The sequence below is a fragment of the Physeter macrocephalus genome, chromosome 19, assembly GCF_002837175.3.
Source record: "Physeter macrocephalus isolate SW-GA chromosome 19, ASM283717v5, whole genome shotgun sequence".
Classification (NCBI taxonomy): domain Eukaryota; kingdom Metazoa; phylum Chordata; class Mammalia; order Artiodactyla; family Physeteridae; genus Physeter; species Physeter macrocephalus.
Window position 1 is genome coordinate 2,218,203 of NC_041232.1, and position 20,754 is coordinate 2,238,956.

Consider the following 20,754-nt stretch of genomic DNA (forward strand, 5'->3'; position numbering starts at 1 on the left):
GCCCACGTGCCTAGAGCCTGTGCTCCACAACAAGAGAAGCCACCGCAATGAGAAGCCCGTGCACCGCAACAGTGAGTAGCCCCCGCTCGCCGCAACTAGAGAAAGCCCACGCCCAGCAACGAAGACCCAACGCAGCCAAAAATAAAATATAAAATAAATAAATTAAAAAAAAAATACTAGCAAACAGAATCCAACAACACATTAAAAGGATCATACACCATGATCAATGGGGATTTATCCCAGGGATGCAAGGATTCTTCAATATATGCAAATCAATCAATGTGATACAACATATTAAAAAATTGAAGAAGAAAAACCATATGATCATCTCAATAGATGTAGAAAAAGCTTTTGACAAAATTCAACACCCATTGATGACAAAAACTCTAAAGAAAGTGGGCAGAGAGAGAACCTACCTCAACATAATAAAGGCCATATACGACAAACCTACAACAAACATCATTCTCAATGGTGAAAAACTGAAAGCATTTCCTCTAAGATCAGGAACAAGACAAAGATGTCCACTCTCGCCACTATTATTTAACATAGTTTTGGAAGTCTTAGCCATGGCAATCAGAGAAGAACAAGAAATAAAAGGAATACAAATTGCAAAAGAAGTGAAACTGTCACTGTTTGCAGATGACATAGTACTATACATGGGGAATCCTAAAGATGCCACCAGAAAACTACTAGAGCTAATCAATGAATTTGGTAAAGCTGGCAGATACAAAACTAATGCACAGAAATCTCTTGCATTCCTATACATTAACAATGAAAGATCAGAAAGAGAAATTAAGGAAACAATCGCATTCACCATTGCAACAAAATGAATAAAATACCTAGGAATAAACCTACCCAAGAAAGTAAAAGACCTGTACTCAAAAAGCTATAAGACACTGATGAAAGAAATCAAAGATGACAAACGGAGAGATATACCATGTACTTGGATTGAAAGAATCAATACTGTGAAGATGACTATACTATCCAAAGCAATCTACAGATTCAATGCAATCCTTATCAAACTACCAGTGGCATTTTTTACAGAACTAGAAGAAAAAAATCTTAAAATTTGTATGGCGACACAAAAGACCACGAATAGCCAAAGCAGTCTTGAGGGAAAAAAACGGACCTGGAGGAATCAGACTCCCTGACTTCAGACTATATTACAAAGCTACAGTAATCAAGACAGTATGGTACTGGCACAAAAACAGAAATATAGATCAATGGAACAGGATAGAAAACCCAGAGATAAACCCACACACCTATGGTCAACTAATCTGTGACAAAGGAGGCAAGGATATGCAATGGAGAAAAGACAGTCTCTTCAATAAGTGGTACTGGGAAAACTGGAGAGCTACATGTAAAAGAATGAAATTAGAACACTCCCTAACACCATACACAAAAATAAACTCAAAATGGATTAGAGGGCTTCCCTGGTGGCACAGTGGTTGAGAGTCTGCCTGCTAATGTGGGGGATGCAGGTTCGAGCTCTGGTCTGGGAGGATCCCACATGCCGCGGAGCAACTGGGCCCGTGAGCCACAACTACTGAGCCTGCGCTCCGCAACAAGAGAGGCCTGCGCACCACGATGAAGAGCAGCCCCCACTTGCCACAACTAGAGAAAGCCCTCGCACAGAAATGAAGACCCAACACAGCAAAAATAAATAAATTAATTAATAAACTCCTACCCCCAACATCTTTTTTAAAAAAATGGATTAGAGACCTAAATGTAAGACCGGACACTATAAAACTCTTAAAAAGAATGAAATTAGAACACTCCCTAACACCATACACAAAAATAAACTCAAAATGGATTAGAGGGCTTCCCTGGTGGCACAGTGGTTGAGAGTCTGCCTGCTAATGTGGGGGATGCAGGTTCGAGCTCTGGTCTGGGAGGATCCCACATGCCGCGGAGCAACTGGGCCCGTGAGCCACAACTACTGAGCCTGCGCTCCGCAACAAGAGAGGCCTGCGCACCACGATGAAGAGCAGCCCCCACTTGCCACAACTAGAGAAAGCCCTCGCACAGAAATGAAGACCCAACACAGCAAAAATAAATAAATTAATTAATAAACTCCTACCCCCAACATCTTTTTTAAAAAAATGGATTAGAGACCTAAATGTAAGACCGGACACTATAAAACTCTTAGGGGAAAACATAGGAAAAACACTCTGACATAAATCACAGAAGCAAGATCGTTTTTGATCCACCTCCTAGAGTGATGGAAATAAAACCCAAAATAAACAAATGGGACCTAATGAAACTTAAAAGCTTTTGCAAAGCAAAGGAAACTACAAACAAGATGAAAAGATTACTCTCAGAATGGGAGGTAATATTTGCAAGCAATCAACAGACAAAGGATTCATCTCCAAAATATATAAACAGCTCATGGAGCTCAATATTAAAAAAACAAACAATCCAATCAAAAAATAGGCAGAAGACGTAAATAGACATTTCTCCAAAGAATACATACAGATGGCCAAGGACGACATGAAAAGCTGCTCAACATCACTGATTAGAGAAATGCAAATCAAAACTACAATGAGGTGTATCACTTCACACCAGTTAGAATGGGCATCATCAGAAAATCTACAAACAACAAATGCTGGAGAGGGTATGGAGAAAAGGGAACCCTCTTACACTGCTGGTGGGAATGTAAATTGATACAGCCACTATGGAGAACAGTATGGAGGTTCCTTAAAAAACTAAAAATAGAATTACCATACGACCCAGCAATCCCACTACTGGGCATATACCCAGAGAAAACCATAATTCAAAAAAATACACCCCAATGTTCATTGCAGCACTGTTTACAATAGCCAGGTCATGGAAACAAAATGCCCATCGACAGACAAATGGATAAAGATGTGGCACATATATACAATGGAATATTAGCCATAAAAAAGGGATGAAATTGGGTCATTTGTAGTGACGTGGATGGATCTAGAGACTGTCATACAGAGTGAAGTCAGAAATAGAAAAACAAATATCGTATATTAATGCATACATGTGGAACCTAGAAAAATGGTACAGATGAACCAGTTTGCAGGGCAGAAATAGAGACACAAGTAGAGAAGTAGAGAACAAACACGGACACCACGGGGGAAAGTGGTGGGGGGGGGTTGTGGGATGAATTGGGAGACTGGAATTGACATATATACACTAATATGCATAAAATTAGCTAACTAATAAGAACCTGCTGTATAAAATATAAATAAAATAAAATTCAAAAAAAAAAAAGAATACAACATAACCAACTAGGATTTACTCCAAGAACGCAAGGAAGATTCAATATAAGGAAATCCATTAGTATGATCCTCAATGCTAAAGAGAGAAAAACCATATGATCATCTCCATGAAGGCAGAAAAGACATTTGGGAAAATTCACTTATTTATGTTAAAAACAACCAAAATAGAAGTGATGGATATTTCTGTAAATATAATAAATAAAATACACCTCAGCCCAATGCCAGCATCTTAATAGGGAAACACTAGAGGCTTTCCTGCTAAAGCCAAAAACCACGTGAGGCCAAAATATTTTCCAATTTACATTTTTATAGGTAAGCACTACATTCTAGATGCTAGATAAACATTTACCAGTTCTTGAATGCTACATTCTGCCTGCTGGGGTATCCAGAAGCACTCCTAAAGTTTCTATAATACTTTAGCCCTCTTATGACTAATTTCTGTCTTATACTTTCTCTGTGGCAGGAAACAAATGGCTCTTTCCAATAGTTATGTCAGAGTGGACAGAGAATCAAACATGTCTTTTCTGGGGCTTCCCTGGTGGCGCAGTGGTTGAGAGTCTGCCTGCCAATTCAGGGGACATGGGTTCGTGGCCTGGTCCGGGAAGATCCCACATGCCGCGGAGTGGCTGGGCCCGTGAGCCATAGCCGCTAAGTCTGCGCGTCCGCAGCCTGCGCTCCGCAACGGGAGAGGCCACAACAGTGAGAGGCCTGTGTACCACAAAAAAATAAATTAAAAAAGATTATCACCAAAAAAAAAAAAAAAATGTCTTTTCTTTCCAGCTCGCTTTGGACTAAAGAAATAATTTACAACACTCTTAAGGAATATCACTTTTACCATCACTTGAATTAAGGGATCAGAGCTGTCCTGAAAGGATGCCTGAAAACAGCAAAACACACAACAGGAAGAATGGCACAATGAACATTCCTGGAAATGGTAATAGATAATGGATTACTTAGCATTCCTATCAAATGGTTTCTCACTGGTCTGAAACTTAACATCAAATATCTCAAATAAGCCCCAAACTAAACATTTTCACATATCGACTGAAGTAATAAGTAACAGTACCCTCAACTTAGTTACTGACTCAAGATAAATCCTTGTGACCAAGGTACATTCTGTAGGTTTTACTCTCTACTTTGCAAGCCTGACCTGTGATCAGTGGCAATTTAGGTATTAATTGGAGAAATGTATTGGTTTTATTTTCCTTAGCTATGCAGCTAAAACTATTTGTTCTATAAATAAGACTGTACTTACTTTTTTCCCCAGAATTACTTTTAATCAGTTCTATTTAAGAATTTCCCTATCTCTGAAACTCTACATTTTTTACTATACATTTGTTCCCAATGACAATGTAGCAACATTAACATTTGTTCTAGGGACTTCCCTGGTGGCGCAGTGGTTAAGAATCCGCCTGCCAATGCAGGGGACATGGGTTCGAGCCCTGGTCCAGTAAGACCCCACATGCCACAGAGCAACTAAGCCCATGCCACAGCTACTGAGCCTGTGCCCTAGAGCCCGCGAGCCACAACTACTGAGCCCACGTGCCACAACTACTGAAGCCCACATGCCTAGAGCCCATGCTCCGCAACAAGAGAAGCCACCGCAATGAGAAGCCCACGCACCACAATGACGAGTAGCCCCAGCTCACCACAACTAGAGAAAGCCCACACGGAGCAGTGAAGACCCAATGCAGCCAAAAATAAATAAATTTATTTATTAAAAAAAAAGAAAAACAAAGAACATTCCTTCCAGCCACTCAGTTAAAAACTCTCTCCTAGCCAAACACACGTGAATAACCTAATCACTCGAGGTAAACTATTACTCTGGAACAACAGCATTAGAAAGTTCTTTAACTTTACAGTACAGAAAATAATTTTCCTCGAGGCTTTAATTTTGGGCTTAAATGATTTATCAGTAAACTGAAAAAAGTACCTTAGACATGTCTATGATAAGTACTATAAAAAGAGAAATAAAAGGAAACTATCTATTTAGGCCACACCATGCAGCTTGCGGGATCTTAGTTCCCTGACCAGGGATCGAACCCGTGTCCCCTATAATGGAAGCGTGGAGTCCTAACCACTGGACTGCCAGGGAATTCCCAAAAGGAAACTCCTTAAAAGGAACCTAAAGCCAAGGCCTGACCAAACCTTTCTAATCCTCTCTTCAAGCCACTCCCATTCAGCCAGGCACCCACAGACTATGAGCTCCCTGAAGGCTAAATGTTTTCGTTCACCAATGTAGGGGAACAACAAGTGCGTGCCTGGTGTACACATACACTATTTGTTGATTTAATTAGTAACTGGGAAGCCCAAGTGGAGTTAGCTGCTCTGTCCAGAATGATCTCAGAACAGTGTTTTTACCACACGACACAGTAATTTATTTCCTTATCAGTCTGTCTCCAACAATACACTGCAACATTCCTGAGGGAGGGCAGGAACATGGACCAGGGTAGGCACGGGAGATGCTCTGACTGTTAAATCAAAGAATGGGAGAGGAGACTTCCCTGCTGGTGTAGTGGTTAAGAATCAATCTGCCAATGCAGAGGACACGGGTTCGAGCCCTGGTCTGGGAAGATCTCACATACCGCGGAGCAACTAAGCCTTTGCGTCACAACTACTAAGCCTGCGCTCTAGAAACCACGAGCCACAATTACTGAGCCTGCGTGCCATAACTACTGAAGCCTGCGCTCCTAGAGCCTGTGCTCCTCAACAAGAGAAGCCACCGCAATGAGAAGCCCGCACGCCACGACGAACAGTAGCCCCCACTCACAACTAGAAAAAGCTTGCGTGCAGCAACAAAGACCCAACGAAGCCATAAACTAATTAATTAATTTTAAAAATGGGAGAGGAAGTTGCTCAAGATCACATAACTGGAACTCAACACACTTATGTGACTCCAAGTCTAATATTTTTATTTCTGCATGTTCTGCTTTACACCACAAGATGATACTCCAAGAGACTGCGCTGAGGGAGGATCCAGGTGCTGCCCATTTACTTTAAGAGCGTAACAACAATGACAAGCAATTAACCAGATACTAAGTGCTCAGCACTTCACCTACATATCTCATTTAGTCCTCCCAACTCTGGGGAAGTGTATTGCTATCACCTTTCTACAAGTGAGAAAAAAAAGTGCAGCTCTCATATAAGTGTCCAAAGCCCATGTTCCTACCCAGTCCATTGTACAGACTCCCAGAAAGATGATAGAACTCTGGGGTGAAGGCTATGGACAGGGATCAGAATATGGGCCTCAGACAATCTGGTCTGAAGTCAGTCAGTGAGTGGGTGGTGGGTTCTTAGGTGTTCACCGTTAGGCTGCAAAACTCACATGTTATACATATATTAAATACTAAATAAATTTTAAAGATGCCACCCAGCTTAGCTGCCACCACCATACTACCACAGACAGGAAGGCAGAAGAGCCCTAAAAGCAACTCATAGCCCTTCTCCTGCCTCAACTACTTCTCTCTCCCCTCTCCTTGCTGACAGGCCCCAACATCAGGCAAGGTTCCAGCTCAAGAAGAGCAGGCAAGCAGCACCAAGAACTTTAACCGGGAAAGTCAGTAGTCAATGGGAGACATCTTCTGACCACTCCCAGCCCACTGTTCATACCTTAGAGTTGTCTAGCCTCATGAGACGACTCCAACTTGGGCCTCAGCTGACTAGACCAGAGGTGGACACTATCCCAAGCTGGATAAGATTCTCTACCCCAGGAATCGGATCAGAGTGCTCTCAGCCCCTGGGTGTCAATAAACTGAAGACACATACCTTCGAGAAGCTAGGGTCAGCTCTCTTCTGCCAAGTGCATGAAGATGTGGTAGAAGAGAAAAGAAAAGGAAAAAAAAAACAAACAAAACAGCTGTGCAGAGAGATGCGGGATGCAAGAAGATTTTGTAAATGTAAAGAGAGAGGGGGGTAGTGACTTGGTCTATTTTCTAGTTCCTGGTTACAACCATACCTGAAGCTTTAACTACTTTCCCTGTCCCTGAGATACCATGAGAAAGATCACTGGATCTTAACCATAAACTCCCCAATTTCTACAAACTATTTTCTACAAGCCGTGCCTGAAACGCTCAGCGCTCTTCCATACCTTTCACTCAGCTAGCTCCAAGTCATTCGCCAGGTCCCAGCTTAAACACTACTTCTTCCAGGACACCCTCCCATACTACTCCTCAAACTCTTTGCTCCACTTTTGATAACCCTCCAGCAAGCACTCTATACCTCATCATACTCAGTAAATGTGATTACTTTCCTTTTGAACTGTAAACACCAAAGAGTAAAAACCACTTCAATCCCACTGCTTAGCACATAAGTCAGGTACAAGCTTAATAACATTAATAAATGAATAAAAATCAAGAAATTGGTGGAGGTAAGTAGAAGGAGTGAGAAGAAATCAACATGACCCTCCTGATAAAAACTACAGTTGCTTAGATTCTACCTCCCTCACATTTTCCAAGTATCTAGTTCTTCCCTCTTCCATCTCAACAGGCCCAAGTTGGCTGACAATCATCATTTTATACTTTGGTGCCAATGCATTCAGGAACTCAGGCTGGAGGAGGCATGTTTCCAGGTAACTTGCTATAACAGAGGAAGGGCTATAGTAGTGGGAAAAAAAAAAAAAATCACCGGTTTTGAGGTCTAGACAAGTCTCAGTTCTATTATATATTTACTGGCTGTGAACCTTGGACAAGTTACCCAAGATCTGGTTTTCTTACCTGTAAAGTGAAAAAAATACCTCAAAGATGAGGATGAAAATGAATTTGAAACCACAGCACCTAAATCAAGGCAGGCCTGCAACTAATGTTAGTCAGTTGGTCATGGCATATCGCATGCAGACCCCACCCATTCATACACTTCACTTCCCAGCTCCTACTAGCTGTGGATGGGTTCAGAACCCAGAGCCTGCCCTAAGACTGAGCATCTGAGAGAGATCTTGGAGAATGTCTATCCTGTTGGCTTTCCAATGTATGGGAGCCCCAAGAGAAGCAAACGGGGAGAAAAAGCATTTCAGGGTTAGGCAAGTGGGTAGGTAGAACAGGCTGGATGCATGATGGTGAGGTAGCTCTAGATGTTTGCTGGGGAATCAGTTGTTTTTTACTTAGTAGATATGTTAATGTGAGATGAGGAGTAAATTACAGATGATTCCTGGGAAAACTCAACTTGGATGCTTTTCATGAGACTCTTTTTATAAATACTTGAGAATTGAGAGCATTCCCATTAAATTCATGGGAATAGCCTATCAGAGCTAACCATCAGGATGTTATTAATATCAAATTTAATTTTGTTTGAGTTTTACTTGCACTCAAAACCGTTCAGAAACTCTGGATATTCTGCTGCTCATCTAAGCTGGTCTCCTCACATCTTTGAGCTCCAAAAAGCATAGAAGAGACATCTTTATTAAAAGTTAAATTAACAGTTAACAAGCAAAACTACGAATCTGAATCCAGATGTTTCCAGGTCTCAGGCCTTTATAGATGATTTATACTACTGCTGGCCCTGCCTTTCAGACAGGTGGTACAAATACCCAGCAGAGTTCCAGGGAGGGCAGGAGGGAGCACTACAGCAGAGAGTAATAAGCACAAGTTTACGGAGGAGATGAACCTTAGAGGAAGACAGGAATTGAACAGGACCCAGTGTTACTTGGGGATGAGCTGGAGGGAAATACTGCTGGCCTCTTAGCAGGATGGTCCTCCAGTGCAGTACTACACCGTGAGCTGCAGGTTTTTCAGCACATCTGCCTTGACCATACACACACCAAAGGCCAGTAACACCCCCCAATCAATTTAACAACCAAAAAACAAAACCTAACCCACATACATTTCAAAATGCCACTGGAGAGGGAGTAAAAAAATCACACCCACTGAATACCCCTAGATAAGAAGAAGAGAAAATAAGCACAAGCAGGTAGAGAGCATAAGAGAGACAAGGAAGGGAACACAAAATGTGATGAGGAACTGGCAGAAAAAGGGCATCCTCTAATGACTTTCACCTAAAAAATCAAGTCTGAACTCAGTAAACAATGTCCTTCAGAATCTGGCCGGGCCTATCCCAACTGTCTCAACTCCAGCTTTCTTCCGAAGGCACTCAACCCATACCCCTAGCTTCCCAAACAACTCCTGGTTTTCCTGACCTGATGTGCTGTTTTCATACTTCTGTGCCTTTGCATGTACGTCTTCCTCTACCTAGAATGCACTTCTCACAGCAAACTCCCAGTCACATATCAACATCCAGCTCAAAAGTTTGTGAAGCCATACAAAGACAGTCCCCTATCATGCAGGCCTTCTTTTTTCCTCACAATCCTGCACACGTCCCTTCTGTATGACACTGGTACATTCTTTGCATTACTGCCCAACTCCATCCCACTATCTGGACTAAGAGGTACTAAAAGGCTGGGACCATGTGCATCCTAACATATAACAAGTGCTCAATGAAAGTTTTCTGAGTGAATAACCTTGTATGAAAGGTTTTTTAAAAGGCTAAAATGTAAAAACAAAAAAACGTGACACAGGGCTTCCCTGGTGGCACAGTGGTTAAGAATCCGCCTGTCAATGCAGGGGACGTGGGTTCGAGCCCTAGTCCAGGCAGATCCCACATGCTGCAGAGCAACTCAGCCCGTGCTCCACAACTACTGAGTATGCGCTCTAGAGAGCCCATGAGTCACAACTACTGAAGCCCGTGAGCCACAACTACTGAAGCCCACGCGCCTAGAGCCCATGCTCCGCAACAAGAGAAGCCACCGTAATGAGAAGCCCGCACACTGCAACAAAGAGTAGCCCCCGCACGCAGCAACGAAGACCGAAGGCAGCCAAAAAATAAATTAAAAAAAATTTTTTTAATTAAAAAAAAATAAAACGTGACACAAGCAAAAAGCAGACAACAGATATTTTCTGTTACTGAAAACATGTATCTTCTCAACTTGGGTCTTTGGTTGAGTATCACTTAGGAACCAGATTAGGATGCTCTATCACTTGCGAGCTGGGTGTCCATGGGCAAGTTAACTAACCCTTCTGTGTCTCAAATTCCCACTTACTTAAAGTAACCACCTTGGCAGTGTGAGGATTAATTAATGTATGTATGTTTAAAAAACATAACATAACAAAAGTTCTATTAGTCTGCAGTAATGACAAAAAAACTTCACAGGACAGGATATTATACCATCAAGAATGTGATCACAATGAAATTTTAGTTGGAACCATCTGGTTTTTTGTTTTTTTTTAAGGTCTCACATATTTATTACTGAGCTAAAGCACTAGTGCACAAACACACAAAGAGAAAAATCATTTTCGCAATAAAACACATCCAGCTGTCCAGATAGTAGTGATGTTCTCAGAGTGACATGGTAAGATGCAGCATAAATATGTGTGCCACCTCATGTGCAAGGCTCCTTATAAACCCAGCTTGGTTCTTCTCCAATGTCTTCTCTTGGAGTTGTATCTGATTTTATTACCAGTTTTCACTGGAATCCATTGGTGAATGGGACGATTCTGCTTTTATTTCTTGGCCAAGAATCGCTTGATCCTGAAGTCTCGTGAGAAGGCATGGTGAGGAGCAAACTCAACCACACACAGGATGGCAGAGAAGAGAAGAGAGCCCATCTGTTGGGAGAGTTGAAAGTTAACAAATCCAACAGCTGCTCTTCCAGCTGCACGGTGCTCTCTACAGTATTTAAACCAGTCCCTAATGACCACGACCTCCTTTAATAGTGTGAACTCTGGTTCTCTGGTCTCTGACCACATTTCCTCCGTCCTCTTCTGTAACTTGCTCTCTATTGACACCTAAAGTCAGGCATTCCATTGGTTCAGCTCTCCCATTTTTCTCATCTTATCCACTCTCAAGGCTTCAATTAGTGTCTCTATGGAGATGACCCCACGACCTCTCAGTCACATTTAGAAAGTGTTTCAAACTGAACTTATCCAAAATACTTATCTTAATTAGATGACCAAGCAAAGAGCTTCAATTTCTCCTCTTTCATACGATTTTTTTTTTTTTTTTTTCCTGATTCTTATACATCTCACCAGTCCTCAGCTTCCTCTTCCTCTGCCCATCTATTAAAAGCACTTGTTTGCCAGAGTTACCTCTTTGGGCTTTCTCTTCTGTCTCGCTGGTTCTTAACCTTTCTGGGATAATGGACCCTTTGAAAATCTAATAAATGTTATGGATTGTTCACTAAAAAGATAAACATACAGAACATATGCATGGAATTTCACCTAACCAATGACCTCAAATAAGAATCCGTGCTCTCTGGGCTTCCCTGGTGGCGCAGTGGTTGAGAGTCCGCCTGCCAATGCAGGGGACACGGGTTTGTGCCCCGGTCCGGGAATATCCCACATGCCGCGGATTGGCTGGGACCGTGAGCCATGGCCGCTGAGCCTGCGCATCCGGAGCCTGTGCTCCGCAATGGGAGAGGCCACAACAGTGAGAGGCCCGCGTACCGCAAAAAAAAAAAAAAAAAAAAAAAAAGAACCTGTGCTCTGGACTTCCCTGGTGGCACAGTGGTTAAGAATCCACCTGCCAATGCAGGGGACACGGGTTTGATCCCTGGTCCGGGAAGATCCCACACGCCATGCAGCAACTAAGCCCATGCGCCACAACTACTGAAGCCAGTGTGCCTAGAGCCCGGGCTCCGCAACAAGAGAAGCCACAGCAATGAGAAGCCCGTGCACCACAACGAACAGCAGCCCCAGCTTGCTGCAACTAGAGAATGCCTGCACGCAGCAACAAAGACCCAACACAGCCAAAAATTAATTAATTAAAAAAAAAAAAAAAAAAGAATCTGTGCTCCTCCACCCAAGACTATAACTTACACAAATTTTCATCTCCAGATTTTACTTCCCTCTTATTTTCAAGATGCCTTCTGGATATAGCTTAAATGGCCTCAAGGCATCACAAACTTAGCAAGCCCAAACCAGAACTCACTATTTCTCCTTAGCAAACCTCCTCTGCCTATACGGTATTCCTTCCCTCATAACAGCACCACCATCCTCCCAGGCTCCCACGCTAGAAGCCTTGGAATTAACAGCCATGTCCATGCCACATCATCAAGCCTGGAAATCCCTCTCAAATCCAAATCCCACCTCTCTCACCTCTTACCGGTTAAGACCTCACTCATCATCCTCTGCTTCATCCCACACTTGCCATGATTAGAAGTCCACCACTCTTCTGACAAGAGCCCCTGTTACTGATTCTATCTTTATAAGGGCTCTCATCTCCATCTGCTATCTTCCACACCCACTATATTACTTCACCTCTAGAAGTTACAACAGCCTAGTTGATTCCCCACCTCAGTTTTTTTTCCTGTCATTTCCACCAGCGTTGGTCTATCCTCCCCCCAAATTCCAAAACTGACCTTGTGCCTGCCTCTTTCCAAAAACATTCATGCATCTCCACTGTACAAATATACAACCAAACTCAGTTTTGCCTTTAGAGTCCTCTACAAGTTTGTCACCTAAATACTTTTCCAGGATTAGATTCCACAGCTCAAACTGTCACTTTCACCTATTATCTTTCAATCAAAATCACACTCACTCCTAAAGGCCCAATTCAAACTCCACTTTTCATCTTTATATCCTCCACTTGATTAGGAAAGGACTCTGCAAGAAAAAGGCAAATTCCTAATGAACTGATTCAGGAAATGAAAAAAAAAACACCTTTTTTCCTGAAAATCCTTAAATCCTTCTGGAAGCATTAATGTTTTTAAAATGTCACTATTCAAATATTAACATTTCAGTCAAGAAATCGTCCATAAACCCAGCACTGTTAACCAACATTTACTAAATGCTAATAGCGTATGACGTAGATTAAATTCTTATATTAAATAAATATCATCAAACTTAAGATAAAAAGCTATAATCTGGACCCAGATTCTAATTCCAATAATATTTGTACTTGGATCTTACTTAAGAAAAGAACATCACAGTAAGAGGACTTGATATTTCACCTGATAGAGACTGAAAAGGTCAAATAAGTCTACAGCAGTGATAGAAAATTACCAGATCTAAATCAGCTTCAGATTAAAAAGAAATAAAAAAAACTTTCAACTGAAATGTCATAAAACTAGGTTTTTTTAGTACATATTTCAAAGGGCTGAAGGACGTGATGGGCAATTCTGAACCTCTCATAAAGAGACATGTTTACTGGCATACTTACCAGCAGGTGCAACAGAAGTGATGCTGCGGGCAGTTCTTTCTCTCCATTACATTCTAGGACCTTATTTCTTTTAGGCCTGACCTAATTTAATTTCTCTTTTGGCTCCTAAGCCTCTGAGTTCATGTTAATTTTCACAGCTGTACACTGTGAAACATTTTGCTCCTGAAGAGAATGAAAATATTCAAGATTCAATTAAAGTCTTTTTTTAAAAAATAATTTTAACTAACACTTGGCAAAACATGCCCTCTATGGTATTTCTAAAATTATGATCATTCAAATTTGAATACATTCTGAAATAGAAATGCTTATAAGAGTAAAACACCCTAAAATTCTAAAACGATTAATAACACTATTTAAGGAAAGTGGGGTGTAATGAAAAGAGCTGCAGCAACTGAAACAGAATCTCAGTCCACAATCTCAAGTATGCCTCTTTAGTTGTATGACCTTAGGAACTGGCTTCACCTCGAAATACTTTCTCATCTGAAAGACATCACCGCGTTCCCCTCCCTCCAGCTGTTTGTTAAAATAAAATGAAATAATGGACCTAGCACAGTACCTGCCACGAAGTGTTCAATAATTAGTTCGCTTCCTTCGTTCAACAGAAAAGACACACTCACGAGAAGATTTCGGTGTAAGGGAGTCTACACTTGCACAGGTCTTCACCAGCAAAAAACAAGACAGCTAGTTGGTTCTAATGAAAAACAAGACCGTCACCCCCATTCCACAAACGTTTCGGTGAGCTGGATCGAGACGAGAGAACCTGAATGTGATTCTGCAAGAACTCCATTAGGGTCGCACACATACTGACCACTAAAGCATTAACAGGGAAAGTCCACAGTAATTGTGCTAAAACGTCTGGATGCCTTTATGCTGGTAAGAGAGCTCACGCGGGGCAAAAGAAAAACAAATCAAATTAGGCCCAACTCCAAATGACTCCTTAATAAACCAAAAGAGCAATGCTGGCTTATCCTTCCTGAAACGCTAGCAGTACGGTATTAAAAACCGTTTAAAGACGTCAAGATTGAAATATTCCACAACGAACACTGGTGCCACTAACTATAGGCCACTAAAGCCTGCGTAGGAGAGCCCCCCTGGCACCACGGAAAGCACTTAACGAAAGCCGTTCGCGGAAAACGCAGACGAGGGGAGGAAAATCATATGATTATTTCGGAGCTGTGCACACACGCCACGGCGAGCATCCGAAGGAATTCGAGGCCGCGTTGTGCGCACACTGGGGGCGGGGGCGCCTCGCTGCCGGTCCCGGGGTCCCGGCTCCGGCCTCCGCCCCCCGAGCCCAGCGAGGAGCAACGCCCAGGCCCGACGGCCCGGCCCGAGGCCCCCAGCTCAAGGACGACGGCGCAGCCCGGTTAGGGGCCGAGGTCGGGGGCCGGGGCCGGGCCGGGGCCCGGGCGAGACCGCGGCTGCGTCCGCCAGTCCCAAGCGGGGGCGGCCGGGCTGCGGGGCGCGGACACTCACCACACCATGCCGTAGGCGCCCTCGCCGATGTAAGAGAGGTTGGTGTAGCGCGGCCCCACATCAAACACCTGCCCGCGGACCATCTCGGGGCCCGCGCCCGCCGCCGCCGCCGCCATGTTGGCTGCCGGGCCGCCGCAGCCGCCGCGCTGGGCTCGACGCTCCGCGGCCGCCGCTCGGCCCACGCCGCGCCTCCCGGGGGACCGCGCCGCCGCTGCTGCAGCCGCCGCCGCTGGCCGGGAGGGAAGAGGGAGGCCGCCGCTCGGGAGAGCCGAGGAACAGCCAGCCGCTCGGACCGACTGCCTGCCTGACTGACTGACGGGCGGGCCGGCAGGCGGAGGGAGGGGCGCGCGCCGAGGAGAGCGTCGGGCGGGGCCGGGAGACGTGCGCGCGGATTGGCTCCCCGCGCCCGGGGGCGGGGCTGCGCGGCCAGCGGAAGCAGCGCGCTCGGGGCGGGGCACTGCGGTGGCTCTGCGGGACGCGGTCACGTGCACTCGCGGGAGGCGGACGCCTAGGCACAGGGGGTGCGGAGGCTGAGCCAGTGGGCCGGCGGGGCCCAGGAAGGCAACCTCCGTCATACCCCGCCGCGCGCCCCGGCCAGGCCTGTGCGAGTCCGCGGCCCACACGGACTTAGAGGCCTCGACACACGGACAGAAACCGGAAGGGTGACCGAGACCGAGAAAGACATTTGCATCCTGAGAAAGTGTGAAACCTAGAGGTGGAGGCCGAGACGAGAGGCCAGGACGGGACCCGCTGATCAGACAGAGGCTCGTTCAACAAGTGTTACCCTGATCCTGTGCGTCCACTCTGCCACAAGTTACATTCCAGCATAAGGAGATGTGGATCGATGGATGGATGGGTCGCGAGGAAGGGAGGGAGGGAGACTCGAGTTGTGATAAGTGCTATGAAGAAATATAAAGATCAGTAAGGGGTTCAGGAGTAGGGGGCCGAGACACTGAGAAAAACATTGAGATTCAGAGACAGAGACCCAGATTGGTACAGATGGACAGCATCTCAGACATAGGACATACTGAAATAGAAACGCAAAGATAGAAACGCTGAAGTCCAAAGCATCAAGATCTAGAGAATATGAGACAAACACACTGAGGCTCAGAAATAGTCACAGACACCAGAGGTTGAAAAAAGTCGGAATCTTGAAGCAAGTGAATGCCAAGAATAGCTAAGACAATGAGACAGAAGATGATCTAACCACTGCTTCTGAACCGACACCCGGGCCATCTCTGGACCGGGAGTAAGGGTGGGGAACCCTGCATCCTGATTGTCCAACACTGTGATCTTGTAAGCCTGGACTTCCAGGCATCAACAACAAAGATCAACTAGACAATATCAAAGGTGAATAAGGAAAAAAGAAATTTTAACCCTCTGGGGAAAGAAATATGTGGCACATGAGAAAAATAAAGTGCTAGAGCCAAAAATTACTCCTTTGCAATATATTTAGTCCATGAAGCAGAGCCCTGTTGCAGAAAACACCTAATTCTTACTCTTGACTAAAAGAGGACATTGCATCTTTTAAAGAACAGGCCAAGATAAGTGGAGAGTACCATGATATTAAAACCATGATAGCCAAAGTAAAAGCAATGGTTGGAGCAGTAAAAAGCAGACTTAACAATGCAGAAAAGCAAATCAGCAGTATAGAAGAAAAAGTCAGTGATGAAATTCTTTAAGAGAAAAAATGTACAGGAGAATACCCCGGAGAGTCAAACTATAGGCACCCCCCAAAGAAGACACAGCAAATCAATTAGAGACAATAACTTAAATTATAGTAAAAGAAAACTTGCCTTAGGTCTAAAAAGATCTGAGGTGGAAGTGGAAAATTGAGTGAGTTCTCTGAATCCAGAAAAATCAATAAGCAGAAACCAACTTCAAGACATAATCTGGAAAAGTTCTTAAATTTCAGGGATAAAGAACAAACACAGTATCCAATCAGGAAAAAAAAAGATTATTTATTTAAGAAGCTAAAAGCTGGTTTTCTTCAGAGTCCTCCTCTGTAATAATTAAATGCCAAAGGAAAATGGAACAAGATTGGCAGCACTCTTGAGAGGGTAGGTTGTAGCCGTTCTTGCATGGTTTAATTCCCACTGATGCCTCACTTCCTCCCAGGTCTTTAACTGTCAGAATCTGTGGTCAGCTTGTCCACCTGGACAGCACCATGTGACATCCTACGGGGGCTTCAACTTCACATTTCCAAACTGCCAATGGTTAGCTGCAGGAGTTCTGCCCTCAGACTACCAGAGAGAGTTTGAATCTTGGCTCTTCCACTTACTACCTGTATGACCTTGGCCTCAGTTTCCTCACTCTTAAAGATCACAATAGCACCTACCTCCCTATTGTACAGAATAAATAAGACAGCATATGTAAAGAACCTGGCACGTAGTAAATACCCAATAAATGTTATCTCATTATTATCAACCCCACGCAAACCTGTTCCTCCTCTTGTACTTGTGGATCGCATCACCACGCAGATACTCAAGCTGGAAGTTTGGGGATAATCCTTAACAACGCATTTTACCTTGTTCCCAACCCCTCTTCCCATCCAACCCATCACAAACGCCTATAAATTCTATTTCTTAATATTTTGGAAATTGTTGCTGCTCAAAGTGTGGTCTCCAGACCAGCAGCATCAGCATCATGTTGGGGTTTGTTCGGAAGGCAGCATCTCAGGCCCCGCCCCAGACCACTGATTCAGGGTCTGCATTTTAACAAGATTCCCCAGTGGTTCATATGGATATTAAACTTTGAAAAGCACTGTTTTATTTGCTTTTTTTTTAGTTGAGGTATAATTGACACACAACATTACCTGCCCTCCTCACCTGCCCTCCCCTGTGCTCCAGCCGGACCAGGCAGCTCTCAGTTCTTTCCTGCCTTTCAGCCTTGTATTATGTCCTCTCTTCATTCTTCCAGTGTTTATGGATATTTTAAAGTCACTGTATTGTCATGGCATGATGCATCTGGCCAATAACCTTTCTCCAGAGAACTTCTCTTGCCCGGTTCTGTGGTCACTAAGCTACCTTATGATTAGAGTTTGGCTTCACTTGTGGTTTTTGACAGGGAAAGTGCACTGACCAGGAGACAGCCCTGTTTAGGTCCTTTGGCAATTACTGTTCCCTCTAAAATGGGATTTAGATATACATCTGTCTCTGCTGAGTCAGGCTGTGAGCCAGGCCCATGGGGGACAATCATCTAGCTAGACTGACAACAACAAATTTCCAGAAGCACAGAGCTGAGAACCTGAGAACGAGGATCTGGAACACTGTGAGACCATGCTAAGCCACTATCTAAGCCTAAGACCCTGCTTAGATGGCCAGCTGGCCACCTGGATGTCTTCCTTATTGTCTCTCTAGAGTGGTGACAGTTCACAGATCTGTAGAATCTTAGAAAACAATGGATATGTTATATTTTGCCTGCCCAGCATTGACCCCTTCTCCTTCTGGTAGCAACAATCCGGTTTTTCTTTGGTGAACTGTCCCTTTTACACCCTTATGTGGTTTGCAGGGCTGGACCCACCCCCAAGTCAAGAGTAAGCATGTGATCCAGGGCTCCACAATCAGAGTCACAGACATTGGTTTAAAGGATGGGTATGAGACCTGATCCAGGCCATTGACACTCAGCCCAGACTTTTTTTTTTTTAATTTATTTATTTATTTATTTATGGCTGCGTTGGGTCTTCATTGCTGCACGCAGGCTTTCTCTAGTTGCGGCAAGTGGGGGCTGCTCTGCATTGCGGTGCACAGGCTTCTCATTGTGGTGGCTCCTCTTGTTGCGGAGCACGGGCTCTAGGCTCATGGGCTTCAGTAGTTGCAACATGCAGGCTCAGTAGTTGTGGCTCGCGGGCTCTAGAGCACAGGCTCAGTAGTTGTGGCGCACGGGCTTAGTTGCTCCGCGGCATGTGGGATCTCCCCGGACCAGGGTTCGAACCCGTGTCCCCTCCACTGGCAAGCGGATTCTTTTTTTTTTTTTTTTTGGTGGTATGCGGGCCTTCCTCTGTTGTGGCCTCTCCCGTTGCGGAGCACAGGCTCCGGACGCGCGCAAGCGGATTCTTAACCACTGCGCCACCAGGGAAGACCAGCCCAGACTTTTTTAAAAATATATTTATTTATTTGACTGTGCCAGGTCTTAGTTGCGGCAGGCGGGATCTTCGCTGCCATGTGCAGGAACTTTAGTTGTGGCATGCTGACTCTTAGTTGCAGCATGCCGGCTCTTAGTTGCGGCATGTGGGATCTAGTTCCCCGACTAGGGATCGAACCCGGGCCCCCTGCATTGGGAGTACGGAGTCTTACCCACTGGACCGCCAGGGAAATCCCTCAGCCCAGACTTCTGCAGAAACAATTGGGAAAGGAGTGCTCCCCTTCTGCCAGCATGCCAGGGCAGGGAGTATGAGTCTGGGGCCAGACATGCCACCATGTGAGAACTGCCCTCTGAGAATGAAGCTGAGATGGCGAAAGCAGGGTCCAGAGATGGAGACAGTTTCCTGATGACACAGTTCGAGGCTGTATTCAGTTGAGCCTGGACTTTACAGGTTCATGAGACAATATATTCTCTTTTTTTAACTGAAATCAATTTGAATTTGGATTCTGTCACTTGAAACCACAAGAGTTTGTGACTAATACACGACCCAACTAACTCCCTTTTCTGCAAAAAATTGCTCAGAGTCGAACAATAAATCACCGGGACATGAATCAGAAACTCATGAATGATGAAACAAGAGAAAAGAACTGGCAATGAGCCTTGAAACTAGCTAAAGATAGAGAGATAACTGAATAAAAACACTCAGTAGAGACTGATGCTGATAAGTTGAAATAATTGTTGTTGCTATAGTAACAAACAAAATGCAAAAGGAAAAAAATTGAGAAAGAGGATTTTTTAAAATAGGGGGTTTTAACCTCAGATTAATGCAATCAGATAGGAAGAAAGAGGGTAGAAAAAGCAAGATACTAAGTCTTTGTTTTACGTAAAGTGAGGAAAAAGGTAATTTTAAAAAATTATAGAACTTCTCTGCCGGTCCAGTGGTTAAGACTTCGCCTTCCAATGCAGGGGCTGCGGGTTCGATGCCTGGTCGGGGAGCTAAGATCCCACATGCCTCACGACCGAAAAAACAAAACATAAAACAGAAGCAATACTGTAACAAATTCAATAAAGACTTTAAAAATGGTCCACATCAAAAAAAAATTATATAATTTCAGATATTTTTTCAGTGTAAAAAGCTGTATGTCTACCTTATAAATTATTACAAGAGATAAAAGGAAGAAGGTAATTCATACAGCAAAAATCAAGAGTATTAACCAGAAGTATACTAGACACTTTCCTCACGTTGTAAATAAAAAAGAAATGGCAAGGAATCATTAAAAAAAAACAACATCAAAATACAAGAAAATTAGACGATGGAAAGTGAAACTAAGTGTAGCAAATAAGGGAAATGTAAATAAATAAGAAACACATAAATAGCTAAAATTCCTATATAAAATTATGAAAATCTCAGATCAGATCAAAGGACAAACTCTGAATATGTACTGTTGTTAAAAAAGATGTACAAAAAATACACATAGAATAAAAAGTCATTGTGAAACCAAATGCACCAAATTATACAGCAACACAAACCAGGAAACAATCTTTAGAAATACAATACAACTAATAGAAACACAGTTATAGTAAAATATATTACACACCACTATCAGACTGTGATGTATAAAATAAACAAAAATAGGAATAAAGACGAGTTAATCAGCAGAATAATAAGGCATAAAAACACATACTGAGTTCTACATAAAATATAAAAAGTATCCTACACTGGACCATAAAACATTTTAATAAATTCAAAGAAGCATATATTGTTCAGGTCAGATGCAGTAACATACTGTAGAAAATCAAGACA

The 20,754-nt window shown here is 43.6% G+C and overlaps 1 protein-coding gene across 1 annotated transcript in view; it reads right to left on the reverse strand.

Moving 5' to 3' along the window:
- The window catches only part of MAPK1 (mitogen-activated protein kinase 1), a 99,352-nt gene extending 84,215 nt beyond the window's left edge, over nt 1-15,137 (reverse strand). The window contains exon 1 of the mRNA XM_024120474.3: nt 14,868-15,137. Coding sequence (XP_023976242.1) covers nt 14,868-14,983 — 116 coding nt within the window. The 5' untranslated portion in view covers nt 14,984-15,137. The remainder of the gene's footprint in view (nt 1-14,867) is intronic.
- Between the last annotated feature and the right edge of the window lie 5,617 nt (nt 15,138-20,754).